This window comes from Hypomesus nipponensis, chromosome 9 (assembly GCF_054491055.1).
Source record: "Hypomesus nipponensis isolate SF chromosome 9, ASM5449105v1, whole genome shotgun sequence".
In the NCBI taxonomy this organism is placed as follows: domain Eukaryota; kingdom Metazoa; phylum Chordata; class Actinopteri; order Osmeriformes; family Osmeridae; genus Hypomesus; species Hypomesus nipponensis.
The window spans coordinates 17,245,488-17,271,193 of record NC_140369.1 but is presented as its reverse complement, the minus strand read 5'-3'; the positions used below and the strand labels follow the sequence as shown (position 1 = coordinate 17,271,193).

General features: G+C 44.0%; 3 protein-coding genes across 8 annotated transcripts; 1 reads left to right on the top strand and 2 right to left on the bottom strand.

Moving 5' to 3' along the window:
- Positions 1–1,609: 1,609 nt before the first annotated feature.
- On the bottom strand, positions 1,610–11,962 carry nisch (nischarin). 2 transcript variants are annotated; one of them, XM_084705564.1, is made up of 21 exons: positions 11,328–11,962; positions 10,726–10,809; positions 10,373–10,555; positions 10,040–10,088; positions 9,714–9,877; positions 9,539–9,634; positions 9,340–9,435; positions 8,978–9,130; positions 8,769–8,837; positions 8,427–8,612; positions 8,200–8,328; positions 7,649–7,762; positions 6,971–7,082; positions 6,358–6,473; positions 6,193–6,254; positions 4,660–6,012; positions 4,332–4,530; positions 3,997–4,147; positions 3,646–3,771; positions 3,265–3,426; positions 1,610–3,158 (listed from the first exon to the last, which is right to left on the bottom strand). In XM_084705564.1, the coding sequence occupies exons 1-21, from the start codon at positions 11,400–11,402 to the stop codon at positions 2,506–2,508; spliced, it is 4,332 nt and encodes a 1,443-aa protein (XP_084561690.1). In that variant the 5' UTR covers positions 11,403–11,962; the 3' UTR covers positions 1,610–2,505. The 2 variants fall into 2 exon arrangements, with proteins under 2 accessions (XP_084561690.1, XP_084561689.1); XM_084705563.1 differs by having other exon boundaries at positions 3,646–3,774; positions 11,328–11,961.
- Positions 11,963–12,239: 277 nt separating this feature from the next.
- On the top strand, positions 12,240–13,653 carry LOC146273285 (uncharacterized). The gene has a single exon (XM_084705612.1). It carries the CDS (start codon positions 12,673–12,675, stop codon positions 13,327–13,329), a length of 657 nt encoding a protein of 218 aa, XP_084561738.1. The 5' UTR covers positions 12,240–12,672; the 3' UTR covers positions 13,330–13,653.
- Positions 13,654–17,775: 4,122 nt separating this feature from the next.
- On the bottom strand, positions 17,776–24,254 carry nol8 (nucleolar protein 8). Of its 5 annotated transcripts, XM_084706208.1 has the most exons (18): positions 24,181–24,254; positions 23,820–23,975; positions 23,517–23,579; positions 23,358–23,436; positions 22,804–22,954; positions 22,568–22,636; positions 20,845–22,431; positions 20,324–20,512; positions 20,110–20,214; positions 19,933–20,023; positions 19,694–19,829; positions 19,475–19,552; positions 19,035–19,363; positions 18,744–18,879; positions 18,553–18,614; positions 18,291–18,373; positions 18,083–18,155; positions 17,776–18,006 (listed from the first exon to the last, which is right to left on the bottom strand). In XM_084706208.1, exons 2-17 carry the CDS (start codon positions 23,944–23,946, stop codon positions 18,087–18,089), a joined length of 3,354 nt encoding a protein of 1,117 aa, XP_084562334.1. In that variant the 5' UTR covers positions 23,947–23,975; positions 24,181–24,254; the 3' UTR covers positions 17,776–18,006; positions 18,083–18,086. The 5 variants fall into 5 exon arrangements, 4 of the variants coding, with proteins under 4 accessions (XP_084562334.1, XP_084562330.1, XP_084562332.1 ...); XM_084706204.1 differs by having other exon boundaries at positions 17,776–18,155; XM_084706206.1 differs by having other exon boundaries at positions 17,776–18,155; positions 24,217–24,231.
- Positions 24,255–25,706: the final 1,452 nt, after the last annotated feature.

The following is a 25,706-nucleotide window of genomic DNA, read 5'->3' as shown; positions in this document are numbered from 1 at the left end:
GACTCGGGAGTAACGAGTCCTCTCAAAGAGTGATTCGTTCATTTTCTCGTGGCCGCGCATCAGGACTGTTGCATTGGCTCGTCCAAGTAAACAGAAATTATTCGTTCATTTCCCGACTCGGTCTTTCTACGAGTCTTTGGATCATTTTTCACGTGACCTGCATAGGCTCTGTACTGGTAGCTCGTGGAAACGAACGATTCGTTCATTTACCGACTCGGTCTTTCTACGAGTCTTTGGATCATTTTTCACGTGACCTGCATAGGCTCTGTATTGGTAGCTAGAGGAAACAAACGATTTGTTCATTTCCTGACTCGGTCTTTCTACGAGTCTTTGGATCATTTTTCACGTGACCTGCGTAGGCTCTGTAGTTAGAGGAAACGAACGATTCGTTCATTCCCCGACTCGGTCTTTCTACGAGTCTTTGGATCGTTTTTTCACGTGACCCGCATTGTATTTTTTAGTAGAGGAAACAGTTTACTCATTCCCTTTCGCGTGGCCGTTGTTTTAGTTGGACGTGAATGATATTCGCTAAAGTCATCATACTGACTGGTTTTGTTATTTTCACTTTACATTTACACTTACAGTTTAGTGCAGTGTAATTGTTTGCCGTGATAATTAAATGCTAGTGTGATAATAAATGACCAAATCATACAAACTGTCATGATACATTATTTTAATGCAAGAATTTCTTTTGAAATAGTATACTGGTGCACTTCATGCACTAACCTACATGAGAATATGATACGTGTTTGCAGTCGATGATTACCGACGATTACCGACGATTACCAGCGTCACCAGCGTCCACACAACTCTTTTCTGGCGCTATACCAGCGATCGTGCACAATTACCAACAGGTGCGTTCGACTTCATGCAGCGCCGGTGTCGCCTGCAGCCGCCTGCAGCCCGGCTGACTTGAAGCAGCCAATGGCATTCTCAGCTTCAAGGCAGCCGACTGTCGGCGCCGCCGGCGCTGCATGAAGTCGAACGTGCCTAACGTTTCCTCTAACGTCATAGAACGTTGACCAAAACCTTATGGTGTGACGGGGCCTTAAGAAAGGGGAGAATTTAGTTTTCTACTCTCCGCCCCTGGATGCTTGACTGTTCCCCTTCATAATATTTGAATCCTGTGAACTTTGACACAATCTCTTCAATCTCCTTTGGATCCTTTTAACTGATAATCCATTTGGTTCCGTCATTATTACTTTTATCACTTGTATTATTGTTTTTGTTGATTTTGATGATTGATTTTATGTAAAGCACCTTAAGCTGCAATTCTTAAATGAAATGTGCGATATAAATAAAGTTGTATTAATATTATTTATAAATGCTACCGTTGTAAAATGAAAACATTTTAGAAGGATTCATTTCCAATAGTCGTACACTTGATGAAAATGTTTGAATTGTAGGTCAGCTGATGTCAACCTGTGAGTTGGTCAGATGGAGGTTTGGAGCAGGCTGCTCGGAGCAATAACAGGAAGGTAGAAGGTCAGTTCCACACAGTGCCACACACGCAGCTTCAAACTGCTCGGTGTGTTCCAGTGTTTCCTGTTTTTACTATCCTTAAAAAAACACATTCCAGTTTGTTGGTAAATACAGACAATACGACAAGTTTGTTTAACACATTTAATTGTGGAATTTTATATTAATATAAAACAGAAGCAGCAAAATATTCTGTGCAAGGATACAATACGATGGCAATCCCTTCAGGACCTGACAGAAACCAGACAATGAGGGTGTTTTGCAACCATGCCAGTTCCCCTCTGTCTGAGAAACAGGATCAAATATTGCTGACTGCCTACCAAGGGAGCACACAAAAGGACAATTCACTTCTGCTGAGCAAGAACCTTTTTTTTCTTTCCAGTTTAAAGTGCATATTCAATTCCTGTGATAAAGTTGATGAGTATGTGGTGATGAGGCGTTATCATTATGTAAATGACTGAAAAGTGGTTGCTTTCCCATTTTTTTTCCCCAACTTAAACCTGTGCAGAAACTAAAATTGTACAAGGATGTACGAAATACAGATGACAAATAATACTGTTCAAATTCAAACGTCATCAAAAATTGGTTCAAGACAGTCAACAATTCTTTCATCCAAAACATTGATAAAATAGTTCACATCATTTACATGATATACTGTCTCATCATAATGTGACAACACATTCAACAGAAAAACATGCTTATTAACAAAGCAGATTGTGCACAGCAGCGGTATTTTTATCTATAGCTAGCCAAGGAGACAATCTGTGGAAGAAGAAGCCATAGCTAACTAATAAATATCAAACTCATGTGGACTACTCTATACAAATTCCCAGGATGCATTATAATAACATAAAAAAAGATGTCAATGTATATCAAATCATGTGTCTGCGAGGAGAGGAATCTTTGGGGCACATTCTTTATAACCCTGTCTCTTTGTAAATGTGCTTTTGAGCCAGCCAGCCAGTTGATGAAACGGTCAGCCAGCAGCCAGCAACTGGCCAGTCAGCTGATCAACCAGCCATTCAGTCAACCAGTCAGCTCTACAGGGAGCTCCCTGCTACAGAGCGCCTCCCACTGGCGGGCCAGGAGACAGATGAGTCTCTCCCTGCTGTCCGCCCCAGGGACATAGATACACCACTGCACCTCGCTCTCCGCCCCGCATACAGCCCCTCCCCTCTCCCCCAGCTCCTCCCCTCCAAAGTGGTCCATGGTCAGGTGGCAGAGCAGGTCAGGACCGGGCACGTCGTCAAACACCAGGGTCAGCGCTTGTGGGTATGTCTGGTAACCCATCAGAACTCGGTCCAGGTCCCGGATCCTACGGGCGTCTGTTAGCTGGTACTTGTCCCTAGACGGGGGTTCCTTGGCAAAGTCTGGCAGCGGGTAGCTGATGTAATCTTCGTCCAGCAGAAAGACATCTGTGCTGGTGAGGATGAGGGTTTTGGGCTGGAGGAGAGGCTGCTGGCTTGGAGGTGACCCTGGGGGGAGGGGGGAGGCTGGACCGGTGCCCTTGGTCTGGACCTGGAAAACCAGCACGTAGAGCAGGATATTGAAGGAGCACAAGGCACCAGCCGGACTCTTCCTCTCAGCCACGATGAAGGTGAGGTCCCCAATCTCCTCTTCGCTGGGGTAAATAAACTTCACCCTGCTGGAGTGCACCAGCTCGTAGTTCTGCATCTTCCCTGCAGGTGGCGACAAAGACCAACTTACTGAAACCCACAGGAGAAGGGCAAAGTTCCTTCTAAATAAAACAGATTTTCACCCTTATGATATATTTATTGGAAGTACCTGTGCTTTTGTTCCCAAACTGAGTGTAGAAGTCTTGTTCGGAGGGCTCAGGGGAAGGGGCTTTCTCTAGTAGAGACAGCACCATCATCAGCTGCTGGAGGAAGTGGTGGGTGCCGTAGCTGTCTCGAGTCAGACAGCAAAGGATGTGGTCCGCTGAAGACCCTGAAGACACCAGAACAAGCCGTTCAACCAGAAAGAACAGGTCCACACTAGGCGAACTTGACATCGATGAAATAAACTGGATACACGCATGCGTGCCTTGTGGAAGATTGGGGTTGTGTCCTTATTCCTAATTAAATGCCCAACTATCGAAATAAACTCTCAAAGCAGGGGTCTTAAGTCAGATTCATGCAAGTGAGCAGACCCAGTAGATCCTCTCACCCACGACTCTGAAGTACTGGTCAAACAGTCCCACGTTGACGCTCTGCAGGTCACTGAGGTTCATAACCAGGCAGTAGGACATGATGAGGTCTGGGTGTCTCTGGTCACATTGACTCCAGTCCCACACTGCTGGAAGGCAAAGAGAACACACAGTGGGAACGGTAGAACACTTCAGTGTCAACACCAGATAAGGGAATGGAGGAATTTGGAGATAAACAGATGGTGTGGTACCAGCCTGTAAAGGAAATAGACGAGCCCTGACATCTTGCTCTGCGTGCTGGGAGGCCACTGTCATCACTTTATAAATGAGGCCGTGCATTGACCAATCAAATTGACCAAAGGGTTTCTTACATAGTTGGTCAGAAAGAGCAGCCGCCGAGTCGTCCAGGAGGAAGTAGAGGGCTTTAGTCGACAGCATGACACAGGAAGTCACTTCGACGTCTGGGGATTTGTAGAACACCACAGACAACCACGAGATGTGCTTCAGCTCCTCGTTCTCAACCTGCACATGGGACACACGGTCTGTTATTACAGGAAACGCAAGAGCCCTCTCTCTTCCCACATCAACGCTCTGCTTTTTGTCAGGTACGTGTACCGTACATTGCCATTCAAAACATCAATTCAGATTCAGATTGGGGGTGTGTGGGTATGTGTTTGTTTCTGTGGTCAGCGCGAAGGACGTGTACCTCTCCGATGTTGTTGTGGAAAAACTGTAGTAGCTCGTGGCCCTGGAGTCCAGAGAATAGAGTCAGGGCTGGGGACAATGTTAGATGAGAGGGACACTGGTTCTCCTCTGACAGCTTCTGGATCAGAGGGTCGCTGGGATAGACTAGGGACAGGGTCAGATGGGGCCTCTGGACACCCTCTGGGACACCCGCTGGGACACTGAGAGACACAGACACCCATTTTTAAAAAGGATTCAATCGTTTGTGAAGAGGTCGCCGGTACTTCTCCTGCTATTCTCAAGTTGGTACAAATTCAAAGGCTTTTTCATGGATTGTTTTACACCTGTACCTGTTCAGGGACACCCTCTGACTAGCCTTGGTGGGGGTGGAGGCGGCGTGGCGGCCGCTGGAGCGCAGGCCGCGTTCCGTCCGAAGGAAGGCCACGGTCTTGACGTCCCTCAGGGCGGAGCGCAGCCCGCCGAGCTGCGCCTGGAACAGGAGCTTGTCGTGCGCCAGAGGGAAGACGGCGGCGACTCCCCGCGGGCCGACCAGGAGCTCCAGCACGTGGCCGTCCCGGTGGCGGTGCCCCCGGTGGGAGCATCCGGCCGAGCAGCCCTGCTGGGGGTTCACCCCGGGGTTGAGCAGGACCGAGGCCAGGGGCACGCGGCTCAGCTTGCCGTCGGAGGGGCGCCGGACGGACTCCGGCCCCTCCAGACCTCCCTTCCTGGCTGCAAAGTCCACCTTCAGCACGCACAGGTGCCGCGGGGTCAGGAAGAGCACACAGGGGACACTGCGGGGGTCTCCCCCCACCTGGGCTGGTGCAAGGTGGGAGAGGATGTCTGCCTGTAAGGGGCTCTCACTGCTGCGGCCCATGTCGCTCTGCGGCCCGGGGGCCATCGTCTCGGGGTCTAACAGGTGGGCCGCGTAGCCGCCGTGGATGTCGTCGCTGTCGTCGAGCTCCCAGGAATTCAACAGCTGACGCAGGAAACGCGAGGGGGTGGCGTGACCGTGGGGCACCCCTGAGGGAGGCGGCGCGAGCGTGCAAATGTCCGCGTGGAGCTCTTTCAAACTCTGGGCGTCGGAGAAGAAGTGCCACTGTGTGTCTCTCATCTTCACCCTCAGGCTGAGACAGGTGTCTGGTATGTCAAACTGGGCAGCCTCTATGTCTGAGTACGGCACTAAACAGTCGGCCACCAGACTGTCAGTGAAGAGCTTCAGGTCCTGAGGGGGATCCTTTGAGGGGGCCAGTAGCACCACCAGCAGCCTGTCTGTCAGAACCACACAGGCCGAACACTGCTCTACAACTTCGCCGACTCGGACACAGTGGCACCACGTGCCCCGGGTGATGCGGACCACCTCGGCGGCGCCATCTAGGGGTTCGTCCTCGGGGGGCGCGCCAAGAGAGGGCCCGGAACAGCCGGAACCTTCCTCCACTTCCCCCAGGCCCATCTCAAAGTAGCCGTCCCCAGAGCTGGGGCTGGGGCTGCCTAGGTCAGTCCCCTCCCCACCGGGGAGAGCCTCCCCCCTCTGCTTGGACCCCCTCCTCTCCTTCTTCTGCTCCCACAGCGCTGTGGCGATGCGGCAGCAGAGCTGGGTCATGTAGTCCTGGTTGGAGGTGGTGTAGGACTGCAAGTGGAGGGGGAGGACCGGTGTGATGTCGCAGGTTTCCGCCAGGTTTCTGTCCTCGGCACAACAGCAGCAGCTGAAGGAGGCAAACCACAACCATGTCAAGAGACTACAGAGAAGTTTGGTCACAAGATGCGGGGGACTTAGCACTCCCTGCAGGCAATCACTGAACGCCACAGGTCTCCATTTTGATTTATTGCCACAAATGTGAAATTGGAGAATGTTTGAATCACTTCTTAAAATTATGATTACGAACCTGCTGCTCCCAAACCTATTCTGCTGGTTGCTGGAAATTTCACATGACTGCTGGCTCATTAGCTAAAAAAAAAGGAGTAGAAATGTTGATGTATGTACAGAACAGAAACAATCAGTAACCACCTCGTCATTTGTAATTATTCACTAAATGTAGTTAGTGGAGTACCTGCAGTTTGTCCTCACAAGACAAATTGGTTACATTATAGCATCGCTGGGTAAGTGCATGATCCACAGGAGTCAATATATTTTGGGTAACAAAGGCTTCTTCTTTACATTTCATTGCTAAAACCAAGAGAGAGAAAATGTGGATCTGAAAAGGGATTGATGATACACCCCTTCACAATGTACTGGTTTTGTGTAATGAGAGAAGAAGGTGCATTGTAATATCAACTCATGACAGTGCATTAGTGGAAGGTGTTTAGTTAGTTTAGTGGTAACAGTAGTTCATTCCGTGACAAAGTCAATCCAAGATCCCCTCAAATCCATTCGTTATGGAAATATGCCATTGAGAGGAATGCACCCATGCCACCTCAAAGAAGAGGGCTTGCAAGTTGAGGCAGAGTTACCACGTAGGTGAGTCAAGTGAGCGTGGGAGCCAGCGCGTAAGAGTGCACGTGTGTCAGTGAGCAAGTCAACGAGCGAGCGCGTAAGAGTGCACGTGTGTCAGTGAGCAAGTCAACGAGCGAGCGTGTAAGCGAGGGAGCATGCAGCAGCAGAAGCAGCAGAGGTAGTTCCAGCAGGCCCCGCCCCTCCCAGCAGCCTGATACATACATGATTACCTTGGCTGGAGCTGGCTGGCTGGGCGAGGGAGGGAGAGCAGGGAGCTGCAGAGTGAGAGGAGGAGGAGGGCGGGAGGGCTCCGCTGCCAGACGGCCTGGCCTCCTCGCCGGTCTAACAACAGAGATGACCAGGCGCAGCTTTAAAGCACCACGTTTAAAAAGACCCCTTTTACCCCCAACAAAGCAGCTAAAGCGCAAGCAGCTTCACAGAGCTGAGGTGCTTACTCTTGGCTTAGACATCCATGTCATCCATTTCTGTTACATATGTTTATGACTATGAATACGTATTTTACTAGTTGATGAAATATAAAACTGCAGCTAAACAGAAAGGCAAATAGAGGTCATATTAGTATGTGACTCCAAGTCAACTACGATCTGTACTGTCTATCAGGACAATTTTGCAAATGGCTAAGAGAGGGATTGTAACTCGAGGTTGAGGAAGAGCTTTAACCACATAAAAATGTACAAATGAGTCAAAAATGTCTGTCAACCTTTTTCAGCCAATACCAGTATTTTTGGGGGGGATTGTTTAGCATGAGGACCCAGAACCCTGTTTGTAGAGTCATTTCGATCAAGATAATAAGTAGCTGTGCTTGGATTTTAACTGAATCTTTTACTGATAAGATGTCAACAACAGAAAGTTCCTTTTGGACTTGTTTTGTAAGAGCGCACGTCTACCTTTCTTTCGGTGTTTGCCATTCTGTCCTTGGCCTCCTTGGCTTTCTGAATGGCTTTCAACACTTCGACGGTGTCCAGCTCTTTCTCTGTCGGTGCAGTGCAGTCCAAGCATACCTACGTGTGCAAGGGGAACTATATTATCACTTAGCACTGACCGAGGCTCATAATTTTAATTTGAACACAGTTGCTTCAATGTTATCTCAGAGTGGTGGCTGGGAACCTGACGCAACAGGTGAGTCTTTGTGGATATGTTCAGTGTTTTGAGGCAGAACACTGTGGGGTCAGATGGCTGAGTGGTTAGGGAGTCGGGCTAGTAAACAGAAGGTTGTAGGTTGGATTCCCCTCCGTGCCAAAAGACGTTGTGTCCTCGGGACACTTCTTTCTACTTGGTTCGGGGGAGAATCTCCACATACTTACTGTAAGTAAGTGGATAACAGCGTCTGCTAAATGACTAAATGTAAATGTATGTAGAACAACTGGCTAGTGGCTGGTAGAACGTGGCTACGGTTCTGGAAGGACCAGAGATACAGGCCCAGGTGGTTCTACTGTACCTCTGAAGCACGGTCCCAGAACTGGGCCAGAACCTTGGTCCTGTAGTCTGGGATGATGCACATGGGATTGTTGGTCAGGCTGAGCTTCTCCAAACATGGGAGGGCTCCAATGTTCCTGATCTCTTCCAGCTGAGAAACAAACAATGTCATTTCACGTTTGTTTTTGTTGTTTTACTCGCTAGTTAGAAATTGAGATTTTTTTTATTTATTGTTTTTTTTTTTTTTACCTGTCCCAATTTGTTGCCACTCAGATCCAAGTTGACAAGAGAGTAAAGTTTACTGAGTCCCACAAGACTGTCTAGTTGGTTTCCTGCCAGGTTCAAGGTCTTGATGTTCCCAAGCTTTGTATGGACCCCCTCCAAAACGGTCAGCTTATTGTAAGATAAGTCCAGGTGAATGAGGTTGTACAGGTGCTGGAAAAAAAACATTCACCACCAAGAAAATATATTAAACGATTCCTTACCATTTAAATGCCGTTTTAGTGTTTGATACATTGATGCCGTAGGGAGGAATTGCGAATTATGGAGGAATTATTCATTTAAAGTAAACCATGACAATATAATACGTACTTGAAGGTTCTCCACAAGAGAGAGACTGTTGTAACTGAGGTCCAAGAATTCAACTTTTGGTATCAATTTCTAAGGGGAAAAATTGATTCAATTAAAAGAAATGACTCTACAAAGGGTACATTCCTCTCTCCTTCGTCTACAAACAGCCTCTGAAAAGGTCACCAGAAACACCATAAAACATGTAGTGGCGGCGGCAGTGTGTTTCTCACCACTGAATCATCGATGCGACTGATGTGATTGTGGCTCATGTCCAGAGTGGTGAGGGTCTTCCATGCTGGGATGATGGCAGTTACTGGACAGTCTGTCTCCACCTCATCAGCTTCCCACTGAGGGAACTCAAATGCCTCCGGGACCAGGATGTCCTGGTCAGACGCACAACACAGATAGAGGCATTGAGAAGTGGAGCGAATGCATATGAACAGGAAACCACTGTCAGGGAACCTTTGACGCTGTCTTGAAATGTGTGGGGAGAAGATTATGTGTATGTTTCTGTATACCACAGACAACCCAGCATCATGCAGAATCACAGTTTCTCTAGGTCTAGGACAAACAAAGGCGGTTGATGTTGTACCATCATTGTTTCCGCTGAATGGTGGATGCTCATGGTGGCCAAGGTGGACTTCAAGGAAGGCAGTCCATTGATCTGCTTTGAACTGCATTCACTTATCTTTAAAGATAAATTCACAATTCAAGAAAGAATCCGGATATGTATAAATACTATTTATGAGTATTACCTTCAAGACGTGTTTTTCATATGTGTGTCTTCCTACCTCAATCTGTACAAGTGCTTTGAAGATGGAGAGGTCAAAGGTCAAGGAGTGTTCTTGGATATTACTGGACCTCACTTCCCCTCTCGTTCCTGTAATCTGAAAATAAATAGTAGAGGTCAAACTCGCACTCATCTATCCCTTCTACAGGATTGCAGCAACAGGAAAGAGACTTTACCTTTAGATATTTAAGCCGGCAAGTGAAGTCCAGTATGTGCCCCAGGTCTGCCTTGGCGTCTCCATTGGAGCAGGTTGGCTTGGCCAGCCTCAGCTGTTGAGTGATGGCATAGAGCTGTAGGGGCTGCAGGGTGAACACCTCCCCAGCCACAAGCAGATGCTCTCCTGAGGAACAACATCCACATTCAGCCCCTCACAAGCATGTCCATCCCAAGAGCTCTTCACATTGTTATTATTGATTATTACCATTACAATTTTTTATAATAATTCACATATGGTTTAGTGATTCAGACTTTGGTTTAAAATAACGTTATAATAGACACAAACCTTTGTGGAATAAGTCTTCTGCCAGGGCAGCTGTAATTCCATTTATTTCCTGAGTATCAAAAAAAACGTTTTGAAATGCATTGATATTCTAATTCTATTCGACTTTTAACAAGCTTGTCTCTATGACTGTGCCATAAGTCATTTTACTTGTTAATCATCCATTGTCACAAGACAAGCTTTGGGCTAATGCTTAACTATTACAATTAACTGCTCAGTGTATGGAAAACAAGTAATTGCTGGACACTTGAGGAGACCAAAGGGCAAGGTAAGCAAACAATAAGTCTGTTGGGTTAAAGACAGGGAGACATTTACGTGTAACACCTGAATACTTACATATTGGTGGAAATGCAAAAAACAGGACAGGACCTTAGGGGCAGCTATAGGAAATCTAAGGAGCACTGTTTGTAGGTAGACTTCAAGTTCCTTCTGCCTCTTCTCTACCAGGCTCTTTGAATTTTTACCAATCATCTTTTTGGGTGGTAAAAGGTGTTTGTCAACCTTCTTCTCAGCTGTCAGCTTGAGTAGGAACACACACATAAACAAACGCATGACATGATAGATGTGCAGAATTATACCAACATTCCTAGATATGGATTACAACTTGACCACTGTCTAAGCTCAGATAAAGTGCATCGCTGGAGTGAGATCAAACGTTGCCAACGTCGTTAGCTCCTTATGTCACTTACTTTCTCGTGCAAATCATGGAAGTCACTGTAGCGATGCTTTACGGTCCATTTGTGGTCTCTATCAATTACCTCAATGATGTACACCTGCAAAATCATGAAACAAAAGAAAAGCATTTTTTGAAATATGGATAGTAGCTTCTTTAAAATGTGGATTAGGTAACACTAGTCAAACGATGGATGTGCTTTTGCATGTCAATCTCATTCGTTAGCTAGCTAGCAACACAGTAGCTAGCTAAAGTCAGCTAAAATAGTGTAGCGTGGCCATAAAAGAAGAAATAAAAAACATTACTTGGACTAAATCTTGTAAATATTTTTTGGGGAACATTATCCTTGCTAGCTGTACATGTGTGGAAGTCACAATACTGCTGAGACAAGCTGCGCTAGTAGTAGAGTACTAGTGCCTTTCTCTAAAAATCCATTGCATTGCTAATCTACCAAACACAAGCCTACAACAAGCAATACATTTGGAGTGATGGGTTCAAGTTAGCACTGACTGTTTTATGGCAAACAATTCTAGTCAAAATATAAATATGTTTCTCATGTGGCGACGCTGGCTAGATAGCAACCAGCTAATAGCTAGCATGAAATCTAGCTAAACGTACGGTATAATTTTCTACAAGTTCCGATCCAACGATGAAGACTTTTCTCTCAACATCCTCGAAGGTGACAGATTCCATGTTGATACTGCGAAGGTTAGCAGACACGCTAGCTGTATATAATCCCCTAAATTAAGATTGAAGCTATCTAAGGATGCCTTATGAATGTGATAGCCAGCAGCTAGCTGCCTCCTTTTTTCTCCATCTTTGTTGTTGTGACGGCTTGCTGATGCTAGCCAAGTCTGCTGCCACTGTGACAGTTTCGGTGACAGTTATTGAATCTTCAAACCTTATTCAAAAACAAAATGATCTCGTTCTATGACCATAACTAAAACGGCATCATGTAATTAATGAACGTAATTATTAAAGAAATAATAAATCAAAAGTAAAAGGAAACGTGTTGGTGTTAATAAGTGACAGATGGCCATGGTGAGCGCGTATCTATAGGGACATGATGTAGATTCACGTAAAACACACGAGATCGCAATAAATACATAAAACGTACAACTTTGTTATGGGACTGTGATAATGGAAAATGTAGCGTATCTATTTTATCAACAACCAACGACGAATATCGATGTCTTCCAATTGCTTAAATATTAACTTCACACAGTAAACTGCTAAGTTGAGTCCAACACAGTATTAGCCTCGTAGGACTAAGAAAAGATGGAATGGTCCATTCTTGATTGGATCACTTAATCTTATTACAGAAAGATTGTACTGGCTATTTTCATTAATTTATCAGTAAAATGATGGCGTTTAACAAATAGTTTCAACTATGTGTAATTTACTAGATTTAGTCTCAAATATATCTAAAGCTCCACAGCAAACCTGCTAAATGAAACACCCCTAAGTGTCCATGGAAGTCGAACAGTCCGAGTGTATATAAAGCAAGTGCACTGCATAGAGACATGATCCGTTTAACTGTCACACTTGTGAGACACAAGACATTATAATAGTGAGGCTATATAGACAGACAGTAAACTATCAAATCTTCTAATCAGGAAACCCACCCGCTTATTTAAAACGATTTGGCTTAGCTGAACTCATCCAGTTTTAATAGTTTAAGTAAAACAACTAGGAGAAAAGGGTGTGACTGTCAGTGCTGACCCTGTAGTTACAGTCGCGAGCAGTCAAGCTGCTGAGAGAGACACCACCAGGCTATGTACTATCTAAAGCCCGTGGTAAAGAAAAAGTCAGAGAGGATAGTAAAAAGGTAGGCTTTTAGAGGTATTCGTGTGGTGAACCACGATTTACAAACTCCAAGAAAGCATTATTTGTTCCCTCGCTACTGTCTGCAGCAGAGAAGATAATGTGAAGAGCTTCAGAGAAAGCAAGTAGCTGCAAGCCAATGCTTTTCGAAGAAGATATGTGTGGCAAGGGCTTGTGCCAATGGCCTGTCTATAATAATGGACCTGCCGTCCTCAAAGACCAACTGAAGGATGACTTAAAGAGGGACAGTAACCGTTGGTACAAGTGCGGAAGGAGACAAGGGTATCGGGGAAAAAGAGGACGGGTCAGCGGACACCATCCTCAGTTCCAAAGAAAAAAACGACCCCGTCCATCAGGCTTGGTGATGTCACTGCGTCCTGTCAACATCAAAGGCAGAAGAGCAGCAGGTATGAGGGCCCCAAGAAACACTAACCAATTTTTAATGCACGAAAAATACCAGATGATGCATATGCGTTCAGACTCCATTGGCACTGATAGTGGGTCGGACTGTGAAATGGATTTTACTGACATGGATTCCTATCTTGGAGTGCTGGAGAACGCTAGGGGCGCACTGCTCGACAGTCCAGATCTCTTTCCACAAGATCCAATCCGGTTCTTCCCTCGGCAAATGGCAAAGCGCCAACAATTTCCATTCTTCACTTTTGGAGAGCTTTACCAAGAGGAGAGTATGCAGTACTTTCCATCTGAGGACGATGTAATACAAAGCGAAGATTTCATGCAAAAGGACTTCATTGACTTTTGTGACACATTTCGTGGGACCGAACACGTAGCCTAGTGGACCATGATTGTCAATTTGACAGTGTTTACAATGTAGGCTACGTATTAAAAACAAACATGTATGGAACAAAGGTACTATCGTCAAATGTGTCTAATTTGACTATAGTACCTTTGTTCCATACAAGTATTCAATATTGTCCATATTTTCTATTACTGCTATGGATATCTAAAGAGCTGTTGGTAATGTCATGTTACATTGGAGGGCTGTGGTAGTAGGAGTGAAACCTATCCGCCAATCACATTGAAAGGGATTATCCCTATTGCTTAATTCTGTCATTTGCTTTACTGTGCTGCGAAAAATAAATGATCGATTCATTATAAACGTGTTTCTGACTTATGATCTGCAATACATTACATTGTTTACACTTTTCTAGGAGACAATATTAACGTCCGGGGAATTATTTAATAGTCATAATTTAAATCTGTCACTAGACTGGGTTAGTATGCCACCATATCATGTTTCAGTTTAGCCAATCTTGAGACACGGTATGTGATTAAAAACGATGAACAGAAAGGGAATAATAATTGTTGCAGACAGATTGAAACTATTCAATGTGATCAACTCACAGCTTTACTTGATTTTAGGTGTCCTGATTTTTTGCATGCAGGCTAAGGGAATGGATAAAAAAAAACGTTCAATCTTTATTCGCATAACTCATAAAACATTGCTTCACCTACTGCACGGCTAAATGGCACGTAAATGAACCTCATAGTGTGCGCAGAAAGCGCGTCTGTCTGTTGTGGGATAATTAGGCATGCTCATATCTAGTAGGTTAGGAAATACATTTTTCGTCTGGATAAATGATTGCTGGTATCCACAATATGGCGCAGTTTAAGTATACAAGTGTTGCCCTATTTTACACAAGGCTGCTGTCACTCTTCCTCAGTTTCTGTAAACACCCAGCTGAAAGGATCATTGCCCTGGCCTGTATTAAAAGAGGAGTGGAGGAAGGGGGAGGAGGGGGTTTCTCCTGCGTTTTAGGTCTGGGATGTTTTTGTTCCACACATTCGAGGCAATATCGACTTTGAGCCTTTGACTTTTTAGCCATCACAATAAACTGCCCAACAACAATGCTGTATCTATATAGCCTTCTATCTATTCAGTAGACCGCACTAGAGGGCTGATCTTCTTGTGTCATAGAAATGAGGAATTACGTTAAGTATGTAGTCCTAATAATGCTACCATCTTGTCTGCACTACAGATACTGAGAACAGTGAAGGTTTACCTCATCTTAAAATCCAATCCGTTAACTTGCCAAACTATAAAGAGAATACTCATTTGTCATTAAATTCAGGAATCAAAGTTCCTATTGAAACAAAAGAGAGGTAGTCCTATGCTGAATCACTGACATACATGTGGAAGGTATGTTTCAAACCCCAAAAATGACATTGTTTACTTCAATGAATGATTCTACAATATGTGATGACTGTGGTCCATACATTTGAGCCCGTCTTCGTTCATAGGCTCTGCTTAAGTCTCACTTATGCAATAGGAGCCTGTCAGGTGACCCAACAGAACAGGACCAGTTCTCCCGGGCTGTCAGGTGACCCAACAGAACAGGACCAGTTCTCCCGGGCTGTCAGGTGACCCAACAGAACAGGACCAGTTCTCCCGGGCTGTCAGGTGACCCAACAGAACAGGACCAGTGCTCCCGGGCTGTCAGGTGACCCAACAGAACAGGAACAGTTCTCCCTGGCTGTCAGGAGACCCAACAGAACAGGACCAGTTCTCCCGGGCTGTCAGGAGACCCAACAGAACAGGACCAGTTCTCCCGGGCTGTCAGGTGACCCAACAGAACAGGACCAGTTCTCCCGGGCTGTCAGGAGGAAACACATTCGACAGAGTATGGAGTGTAAGATCTGTCTATAGTCAACTGGCAACGTTTGAGGGTGAAATGTTGAATGCTTTCTTTTGTAGTAGTGTTAAGTTATTCTATGTGGCAGCATGTTGCTATTCAGGTTAATAATGGAACGGATTTGTTTAGAACTGAGACAAAATCCACTCCCCCTCTATACCAAAAAAGCTGCAAGCCTTTGGAGCTTCTATACAATGATACTAATGTAAAGTGGAGGCTTCATTAAAACCCATGAAGTCTCTCTGCTATCTAGGCCTTCCACAGCCACACAGTCATGTATTGAGTGCATAAAAGATGTACACACACACACACTCAAACTTGGTGAGCAAGCATGAACCAAGACAGAAAATGTATTCTTAAGTATTGTATTCATATGTCAAATTTCAGTGTAAGAATCATTTGTGATTTGCCCCTGACCCAATTTAAATTCAAACGGGGCACTTGCAGTACTGCAGAAATGGATACGGGTCGAGCCAGGGATTTATAGTGGTGGGAGTGAGAGGTGTGTGTTAACCAGGAAGAGCTGCAAGTCAGCAAGAGTGGAAAAGTACAGCGTTATGAAGTTGTCGACCTCTCGGTGGATGGATAAAACACTATCAGAAGCAGAACTGTGGAGCTGTATTAAGTTGTGTACATTCATAGCTATGCTGTGATGATAAACTAAAATCTTTTTGAATTGTTAGAAGCCTTCCTACTTCATCATACTTCAATCCTATTTCAACACTGATACCAAAAGTCTTGTCTTAATGATTCTCAATTCATCCATATCTGACTTTATCCGTATAAGTGTGTATTTGAGTATGGGTTCCCAAACACAGCACATAGCAGACATTACTGTGTCTGTATGTCAGGGAGAAGGGGGGGGAGGGGGAGGAGGAAGAGAGTTGGAGGATTGTTATTCTGGCTGTTTTAGGCCAACCCTCTGATGTCACATGTTCCTCTGCTGGGGCTTGCCCTTGGCAACAGGTATTATCAACAGTATATAGCCCTTTAAAGAAACGTCTCCTAATCTGTACAGTAGAATGAAATTAAAAGGGCCCCTTAAGAATTATTAAAAAGTTATACTGAACTGACTCGTGCAGTCGTTTAAGATTGCACGACAGGTTGAGAATAGCCTAATAGAAGAATAGTTTATTTCTGGCAAGATGGGGAAATATTTCACAAGTTCCTGGAGAATCTTTCAGAGAAGTGTAGATCTTTCTCTCAGTCCTCAGAACCCTCCCACTTCACTGTGCATTCCTGTGACTTGTTTGATTTGCAGACACAGTTTGCACCATTTTGTCTCTCCTATCTAATTTTGGCAACTGGAAAGAGTAGTGATCCACTTAAAGGGACATAATCAAGTACCGAATCACATTTCTCCTTTCTCAATAAGGTCCGCACAATGGCAAATGGTTCACTTTACAAACACCCGCAACATACCACAACAAAACACCTTGTTAGGGTCCTCTGTATGAGTGACAGATGCACAACACTTGATGGGGATACTGTTTCAACAGTTGTGACACAGTTGTCACAAAAAAAAAGCAAGCTTCATGTCACTGGGAGACCTCTCTTAGGTCCATAATGCAAAATGGCAGTTGAGTCTTTTGTTAGTGTGTTATGTCATGGCTGTGAGCTCCTCCTCCTCCCTTTGCAGTATCTGACAAGCCAACAGGCGGCAGTGATGTCAGCGAGGAGGAGGTGAAATAGGAAACCACAGCGTCCTGTTTGTGCGAGCCATGAAAGGGAAAGGCTACAGACCTGGAACAGTGTGCACCCAAGCTATAGCCTCACGAGTGGCTGAATTAACCCGTCCATTTGTCGATATGCTTAAAAACTAGTTTATAGGGCAAAATAATTAGTTGATAATGTCTATTGATACACATTATGTTGCAGTTTCCCTGACTGAATTTGAAAACCATTTCAAAAGCTTTTGTTGTAAACACATTTTGCTAGTAAACTGCGTTTACTCCAGCCCTTGCATATCAGTGCTCTATGTTGGCTCCCTTAGCTTGTTTCCTATTAATCTGCTGCAATCTGAAAATAGAATGAAGTGTTTGCTTCCCACCTGCTACTCAGCCTGTGCTCTGCACAGCGCAAGAGCAGCAACTGTTTTACACTGTAATACAGATTTAAGAGGCAACCTACAGTATTCAATGTAACCTTCTTTGCAAGAAATTCACAGAATCAGAGTAGAGACCTATTTATTAAGAAAAGTAACACCGGAAACGGTCATTAAGGAAACTTTCAAATACACTTGGGTGCGTTATCTGATTATTATTATATATAATTATTTTGCATTCTTATACCTCCACCTGGGTGCATGTTCTTACATTACTACAGTGTAACTTCACCTGAAGGCTTTGCAATGGAAACTGATAAGGCTATCAGAAGGGCTGTCAGCAAACAATCCAGCTGTCAAGTAGGCACTTTAGTTACACTGCTAAAGAACACTAATGTAAATTCATAAAAAATATGTAGATATTTAAATGAATTTGTATAGAACACTTTCATAAAATATGCTCATTCACAACACTGTCTTAAGATGTGTATAAAGTTAAGGTCATATACACACGTAATTCAAAAGGTATGGGACCAAAACCATGTAACTGAATCAAAACATTTATTATATTGTATCTTAGTTTATGCAAAATGGTATTACAATGCTTTTTATCAGAGCAAATTAAAATGCATCATGTTCATTACTTATGACAGTTATTCCAAACTGTATGCAAAACAATGCAGTTGAAGGGAGGAAGCGAGTAAACAAGACCACGTGAGTGTGAGGACATGCTGCCCTACTTCTGCCCCCTGGTGGATGAGAATGGAAGAGACAACTGTATGGGGAATCATGATTTTCAAGTTGCACTTACTAAAGACACGTTTGGTTTTATATACATTAAATGGAGAGACCTTCTCATATAGATGTTGTCCTTTGAGAGGCTTTAAGTTTTCTTCTGGCATCCTTGTGCTTTTTGCGATACTCCTGTAAAAATATGATATTGATTTATAGTACTTGTTACTGTGCTTTTTTTGTACCGATGATGTTGAAAAATATTTGTATTTTTTCATAACAAAGTAACAAATGACAGAATATACTGTTGGAGTGTAGATCATTTACCTCTACAAGAGACGCCCTATTCTCCTCCCACTTCTCCCTCAGATCCTCAAGCTTGGTGGTTCTACAAAATGCTTTGGGACCCTCTGATAACATGGGAGAAAGTCGAATTATGAATGCACACACGTCATGAAGCCAAGAAGTCTAGAAGGCAGCACGTTGTTTTTACTTGGCACATGTAAGGAAATTGATGAACTACCACCAGGTCAATCTGTGTGTCAAGGTCAGTCTAGACAGGATTTTCGTGGGAGCCCTCAGATCCTACCTATCAATCGCTCATCATCTGCACGGAAGAAGAAAAACTTCTTCTTTGGGGTTACTGCTTCCCTAGAGAACAAAACCAAAGAAGATGTGAGGCGTTTCACAAATAGGAACGCCATAGAGATTCATTTCCTATTGGCCATTGTTCTGGTTTACTTGTTGAGTTCCAACACTGATGTGTAACCCTGTTCTTACCTCGTGGCTTCAGCAGCAGTGGTCTGGCCCTCGTCAACAGCCTCCTCCTCCTCCTCCTCCGAGCTGCTGTCCTGGAAGCGAGGGTCCGCCTGCCATGATACCTTCGCCGCCCTCAGAGTTTCCACCTTGTACTCCTCTGACAACACACATGAGGACCAACGTTGTGACACTCTCCAGCAACATCAATCCTACTGGCTAAAGGATGACGGAAGGATGAATGTCTGTTATTTAAGAAGACGCGAAAAAATGTCTGATGGGGACAGTCTGACGTCGCGATGCCCATTGCATTACCTTTCTCAGTGGCGTTATCTGCCTCTGTGCTGTCGCCAAAGAAGGAGAACTTGAAGCCAGATGATTCCTCTTTCTCAGCATTTGATGGGAGACAAGACTCCAGCAGGGATGTGTCCGCTTCTGCTGTCTGACTCGGCTCTCCTCCCTCCTCCTCCTCCGCCTCTCCTCCTTCCTCCTCTTTGTCCCACGCAAAGTCCTTCTTCACATTTTCACTTTGCTTTGTGCTTCCAAAAACTGTTTTGAGGTCTTCCGCAACATCATAGTAGATCTCCTTGGACACCTCCGGAATCTTCTCTGCCTCCTCCCGTTTCTTACGTCTCGCAGCTTTACTGTAACACAAACAATAATAGTTTGTGTTACAGTGATAATCGAGTTCTCGTTACACAGTCATCAAATGAATCTGCAAAGACGGTCATCCCCTGTCTTCCTCTCTAACAGACCTTTCCTTCTGCTCAGTCTTTGTTTCAAAGGCTGCATGGTCCTCACGCGTGGGATCATATTGCAATGTTGAAATATCTCTGCAACGGAAAAACAATTCATTCAACTTTGACATGGCATTTCAAGCTTTCAGGAGAATGCCATGACCTTTACATGTCATTAACTTATGTTACATGTGGTGACATGAAAGGTGGCATTCAAAGGTAAAGGGGTGTCTGAACCTGAATGTCATGCCCTTGGCGGGAACTTTGCTGCTGCTGGTGGTCAGGCTGTTCATTTGGAGCAGGTTTTGTAGGATACCCAGATTCTTTTTCTTTTCCTCGTCTAGTTCACACTCAGTCGGAGTGGATTTATTCTCTACAAATCACAGACATCAGACAACATCAGATGATCATCTAAAACATCAAAGAATGAACAGTCACTCAAGCTCAGGGTCATTTCCCTACACATAAGGTGTTACCTGGTGCCTCTGATTCATTATCACTCTCAAGGAACCTTGAATCCATGTGAAACCGCTCATCTGTTCCAAACCTCGACTGCAGGTGCATGAGCTGAATTTAAAAGAATATGAAATGTTGGTAACAGTGGGGTCCATAAAATCCACATCTTTTAACACCAAACTTGTCAATGTACTCACCTTCTCGCCAGATTTGCCTTCAAACTGGGGTTTGATCTGGAACCTCTCGCTGTCCTCATTTTCATCTTCATCCTCACTGTTACCAAATAGTTTACTGGCATTTTTCTTTTTGGAAAAAAATCAAAGCAATGTGGTTAGGGTTCAAAGTAAACTATTTTATAGTCAAAGCTACATTTTAAATGTCAATTAACTAACGGATGTAAGCCCTTAACACCTTTTCTTGGTCAGATGCTTTCTTGCTGGAAGGCAGTTCCTCCCTATTGGAATCCTCCTCGCTAGAGGGGCTGTTCTGAAACAGCTTCTTCTTAGGTGTTGGAAAGTTTGAGGCACTCAGTTCCGCCTCATCACTTTCATCGTCAGAGCCAAAAACGATATGTTTGCTCTTATCTGCTGTTGGTGTATCCTTCAAAAGAGAATAGTACAAAAAAAAAATTAAAAAATCAACCGACAGTAAGACAACATGGTTAGTAACACGATGTGATCATGAGAGCTGGTGACAAGCGACAACGACGAGACAAGACCAACCTCAGCACAATAATATTGTTTTTAACTGTGTCAAATACAACCTTTTAATTGCAGAATTCTCTCCATGTCGACAAAATTGAATGTGTTTTTTTACATACTAGTTATAGTGTATTGTGTTGTATGTGTTGATGATTGTAAATTTCGGGCAATTCCGTTTTTACTGCAAGGCCAAAGTGTTTGTTGTATAGTTTCTTCTACCACTGGACTCACCACTTTAGCCAGAGCTCCTTGGATGAGTTTCTTCTGCTGCTCTGCCTCTTTCTGCCTCTGCTCCATAGCAGCCAGGCGCTTCTGGTTGTCCTGCTGCTGCTTCTCTGGAACAATGACCCTCTGTGGCCTCCCTGACAGGTCCGCCGTCTCTTGCGCCTGCTTAGCTAATAGAGTCTCAGAGCCCTTAACGGACCCTCCGTCTTCTTCTCCCGAGGCGTCCTCTTCTCCACTACTCCCTGACAGCTCGCTGGAGGAGCTGCCACCGCTCAAGATCGTTTGTGCTTCTGTGACAGAGGATTTCACCACGGTAACCTCGCTTGGATCCATGACCGCTTCGAGCTTCTGTTTTTTGGATGACACGTCGGTCTTGCTATTGTCGTTAAGTGGACGCTTCAGACAACTGTTTTCTTCTGGACCTTGTAAATTCCCTATGAGATGCTTTGTCCCCTGGAAGGCAGGAAGAGGCATTGAAGAGTTCCTCTTTTTCTTTTTCTTCTTCTTCTTCTTCTTCGTGTCCTCGTCACTACTGTCGTCTCCTAATATGGATGCTAGAATCTCCTCTGGTGTCGTCCCTTTTTTAGGCACTGGTAACTTGCTTGCAATGGTGTTCTGTACCGGGGAAACCTCAGAGACTTGACTGGGTCCAGCTTGTTCATCAAGGTCCTGTTCACTGTCCTCATCTATTCTGTTTGAGGACTCTTTTGCAAGATGCTCCAAATCTTCTAGTGAAATCTCTAATCTGTGACAATCAGTAAACATAGCCTCGTAATCAGAATCCCCGCTTTCTTCAGATTCTTCATCGTCACCCTCATCATCCCCATCACCACATTCCAACTCTGAGAGATGTGGTTTCACTTTAGAGAGGGCCTTCTTACCAGACGTTTTTCCTTCAGCCGTGTGTTTTTGAGAATCGTTCACTGGTCTTGGAGCACTTATTCGAGATGACTCGGACTTCTCCTGTTCGGGACCTGTTGCAGTTTTCCTGGAGGTGAGGATTTCATCAGTGTCTGCCGAGTCATATTCCTCCTCAGAACGTTGATGGTTAGGTTTGGTTTTCTGTAGTGGGCAGGATCGTTTGGGCATCGGCATGTAATTGTCTCCAACCACCTCTAATTTATCATTATCATCATCATCATCATCATCATCCCCTCCTGCCAGGCCATGGTGTGAATGATGCTGTGAGACCAGCAACCTTATTTCTTCGTCAGATCCATCCTCAGCGTCAAATATGCACACACTGGGGAGTGGAGGCTTCTTTGGAGCTGGTTTCTGTTTAAGTGTATTTTGTCCATTTTCTCCAGTGCATTTTTTCCCCTTATCTAAGTACCCACTGGATTTTGGATTTTCACCATTCATGTCCACATCACAATGAGAGTTTGCTGTTAATTTGCTTGGCAAATCATTTTGAATTTTAGTTGAGGGGGCTTTCTGTGGTGGAAACTCTCCTCTTCTCTTCTTGCTGATTTCATCATTGGCCTCCAGTATTTCCCAGCTTAGCTGAGACACTGGCGTGAGGCTCACAGTGTCATCTGAATTATTCAGCTTCTTGATGTTGTGGCTGTGCTTTGATGGATCGTACTTAATAACGTGGATTGGAGTAAAGGGAAAATTTGAACCAACTCTTATTTGTATACGTGAAATATTTAAGTCACATTCAATGAGGAAAACAGTCATCGTAAACCAAAAACAGTTCAGATGAGATGAAAGGAAAGTCAAAGGATATATTTTTCTTGCCTTGACATTTGATATGCAAGATTGGAAGGACTCGTCCAAATTTGCTGACGATCCAATCCTATATAAATACAAAAGAAAACAGAAATGCTTTTATATAAACTCAGCTTAGCAATACAATCTAAAGGGAATATATTTAGTCAAATAGTATATGCCATTGCAGTCATGCAGTAATGAACCATACAGTGAGGTTCTAGTGCAGCACAAGTGTAAAAAAACTGAGCAGACCTTGTGGCCAGGGACCTCTGTTCCTGGGACAGCTGCATTCATGTGATAGTTCTCCACTCCAGCCTTCTTCAAGGACTGTACTAAGTTCTCTTTCTGGTCCTTCTTTGGTGCATCTGGCTTCTCTGCAGCTTGCTGGCGCTCTTGGGCTAGTCTGCGAATAACACACCATTTTCACACATGACTAACTCTTTGCTTAAAGGCAGAATAGGTTGTGTTGTTGAGAAGCACTTTTGACATATTTTCTTAAATAAACTTCCCATCCTGACAGCAACCAATAAATATAAGTACAGTAAAATAAAATATATCCGTTATCTGTGGGCGTTACAGGACTGTAATGATTAAGGTTGGACCGGCACTAATTATTGGACAACATTTGGACCAAATACAATTATGGGCAGGCTACTTCGTCTGTCTGTTTTTGCTGAACTTGCTAGGTTTGCAAAACCTACCTATCTTGCTTTTAGTCAGAGTTCTCTGTACATGCATACATATCACAACCAGTTACAGAATACTGCTAGATAATCAAGCTCGTGTTAAGGACACTGCTTAAGTACCTGTGTAAAAAGCTTTCTTTAGCCACTTCAATCTGCAGCGTCCCACCTTTCCATTTCGACTTGTTCAACACTGTCACACCTGTCAGTAAAAGTACAACAAAATCATTCAGCTTTCTATTGTTGTTGAGTTTTCTGTAAGTAAACCTGTAAGTCACGTACATCTCTTATATTCAGCATCAGAGATTTTTATATTGATGTATCCAAATGTCTTGTAGGGGACTCCTGGAAGAGAGAGACAATGATATTTTAGGGCAATGAACCACAGTAAAATTAAAAGAACCAGAACTACTTCGAAACCCCTCAATATGACCACTAACACAAGGTGTATTCGACTTCACGCAGCGCCGACAACTGCTTCAAGTCAGCCAGGCTGCAGGCGACGTGCTGTGAGCTGCTGCATCCCCGGCGCTGAATGAAGTCGAACGCACCTATTGTAACTTGGACCCTCTGATATGACCTTACCATCGTCATCTTTTCTTGTCAAGAGTTCCACATCTTGCACATCTCCAAATTTTCCAAATCTGTCCTTCAGATCCTTCTGGGATATAGTGTGACTCAGGCCACCGATATACAGACGTTTCGCTGACATCTTTCAGGAATAATGCTTGTTAATTACATCTGTGAACAACATTATACATCTGTCAGCGGGAATGAAGCATGGGAGATGAGCCTCGGAAGCTACTACGTCCTGACAATCCACCGATTTGGTTGTAACTTTTTCAGAAACAAGGGTTACCAATAGTTAACAACATGTGGCTCGACTCAATGTATATTACCAAAAGCATTCAATATGGCACTTTACACTTAAGAAAAATAATCGTACTAGGAAAGAATGGTGGATGTTTGAGCAAATGTTTACTTCACATGGATCCAACTGATGTTACGGCAAAATGTTCGGTGGAAACAGGAGCTGATATTTGGTTCCGAAGATTAAAAGTTCCACGCTTTAATAAGGATTGCATTTATTTGCAAGCACCTTTGCTTTAAAGCATTACCAGTAAAAAAGACAAAAGAATCAAACAATGTCGTTTCCAAAAACAAGCCATACGTAAATAGTAAACTTTGGTGTCAAGTCTAGAAACTTAGGCACCAAAGATTTGTACTAAACCGACGGCATGTGCACCCGCCGGTGTTCCGAAGAATTCAGTTCCCCGGTTCCCCCGTCTTTGCGGAATACACCTATAGTCTAATAGGGGAGAACTGACACTAGGGGTCCGGGAACCCCACTTTGAGAACCACTGATCTACACATCATTCTTTTACACTGTGGTATATAACAGTCTGACCATATAGTTTCAAGTTTCAAGTTTTTTATTATCAGATGCACAGAACAACACAATGTCAGACTGGGCACTGAAAATCTTGGGACAAGACAACACAAAGCAACCTGGCATAACATAACATATAAATACACACAACACAGATGAAATCTATGATATGATAAAATATATTGACCCCCTAAATGTCCAAAATAATATACAATACAGTAAACTAAACCTAACCAAGTCGTGGCCTTCAGTTTCGGCAATGACAGATCTTGTGTTTTGCAAAGTTTGCTGGTTCAGTATTTGAGGATTTTTTTTCTCACGTTTCCATAGAATACTGGAATACAAAAAAGGCACATTTCATATTTTTGAAAACTTTTTTGGGGTGAACATTTTCAATATATGCAAATAGTCCCCTTCTTTACAGCAGTCAATCTGCTCTTAAAATCCAATCAGAATGATAGAGTGATTTAACCTGGCTAGAACTAGTTCACACTTTCCCCTGTGCCGATGATATGACTGAAATTATGTTAGCAGTGATTTTATGCCAAGGCCCAGCAAGCTTTGCAAACACAAAATGAAAAAAATCCCAATACTTTTGGCCACGGCTGAATACTAACCTTATAAACCTAACTAACCTAAAGAAAAGTGGGGTACAATTAGTGCAATGTTGCAATGGTGACAGTGTGTAAAGTAAAGTGGCTAGTGAGAAGTGTATCAATGTCCATATCAATGTCCATTCAGAAGCCCGATGGCCCTTAAAAAGAAACTGTTGTCCAGTCTGCGTGTGCGAGACCGAATTCTGCGTTAACGCCTGCCAGAAGGCAACAGGGTAAAGAGACTGAGGGATGGGTGGTAACAGTCTTTTAGAATCCTGCCAGCTTTCCTGAGGCATCGTGTGTCGTAGGTGTCCTGTAGGGCTGGGAGCTTCCTGCCGATGATGAACTCAGCAGACCGGACTACACTATAGGGCCTTGCCTTGTGGTCCCTTTCTGTGCAGCTCCCATCACCACTGTGATCCAACCCGTCAGTATGCTCTCTATAGTGCATCTGTAAAAGTTAGTGAGGAGTCCATGCCAAACGTC

Bases quoted from the DNA above. Each gene is read 5' to 3' on its own strand.
- nisch (XM_084705563.1), bottom strand. From the start codon at position 11,402: ATGGAATCTGTCACCTTCGAGGATGTTGAGAGAAAAGTCTTCATCGTT. The intron at 10,556-10,725 runs GTAAGTGACATA...TTCCTACTCAAG, and splicing joins TCCATGATTTGCACGAGAAA to CTGACAGCTGAGAAGAAGGT. The intron at 6,255-6,357 runs GTACTCCACTAA...CTTTTTTTTTAG, and splicing joins CTTGTGAGGACAAACTGCAG to CTAATGAGCCAGCAGTCATG.
- nol8 (XM_084706204.1), bottom strand. From the start codon at position 23,946: ATGTCAGCGAAACGTCTGTATATCGGTGGCCTGAGTCACACTATATCC. The intron at 23,437-23,516 runs GTACGTGACTTA...TTTTACTGACAG, and splicing joins TGATGCTGAATATAAGAGAT to GTGTGACAGTGTTGAACAAG. The intron at 20,215-20,323 runs GTGTTAAGGGCT...TTTTCCAAAAAG, and splicing joins AAGCATCTGACCAAGAAAAG to AAAAATGCCAGTAAACTATT.
- LOC146273285 (XM_084705612.1), top strand. From the start codon at position 12,673: ATGCTTTTCGAAGAAGATATGTGTGGCAAGGGCTTGTGCCAATGGCCT.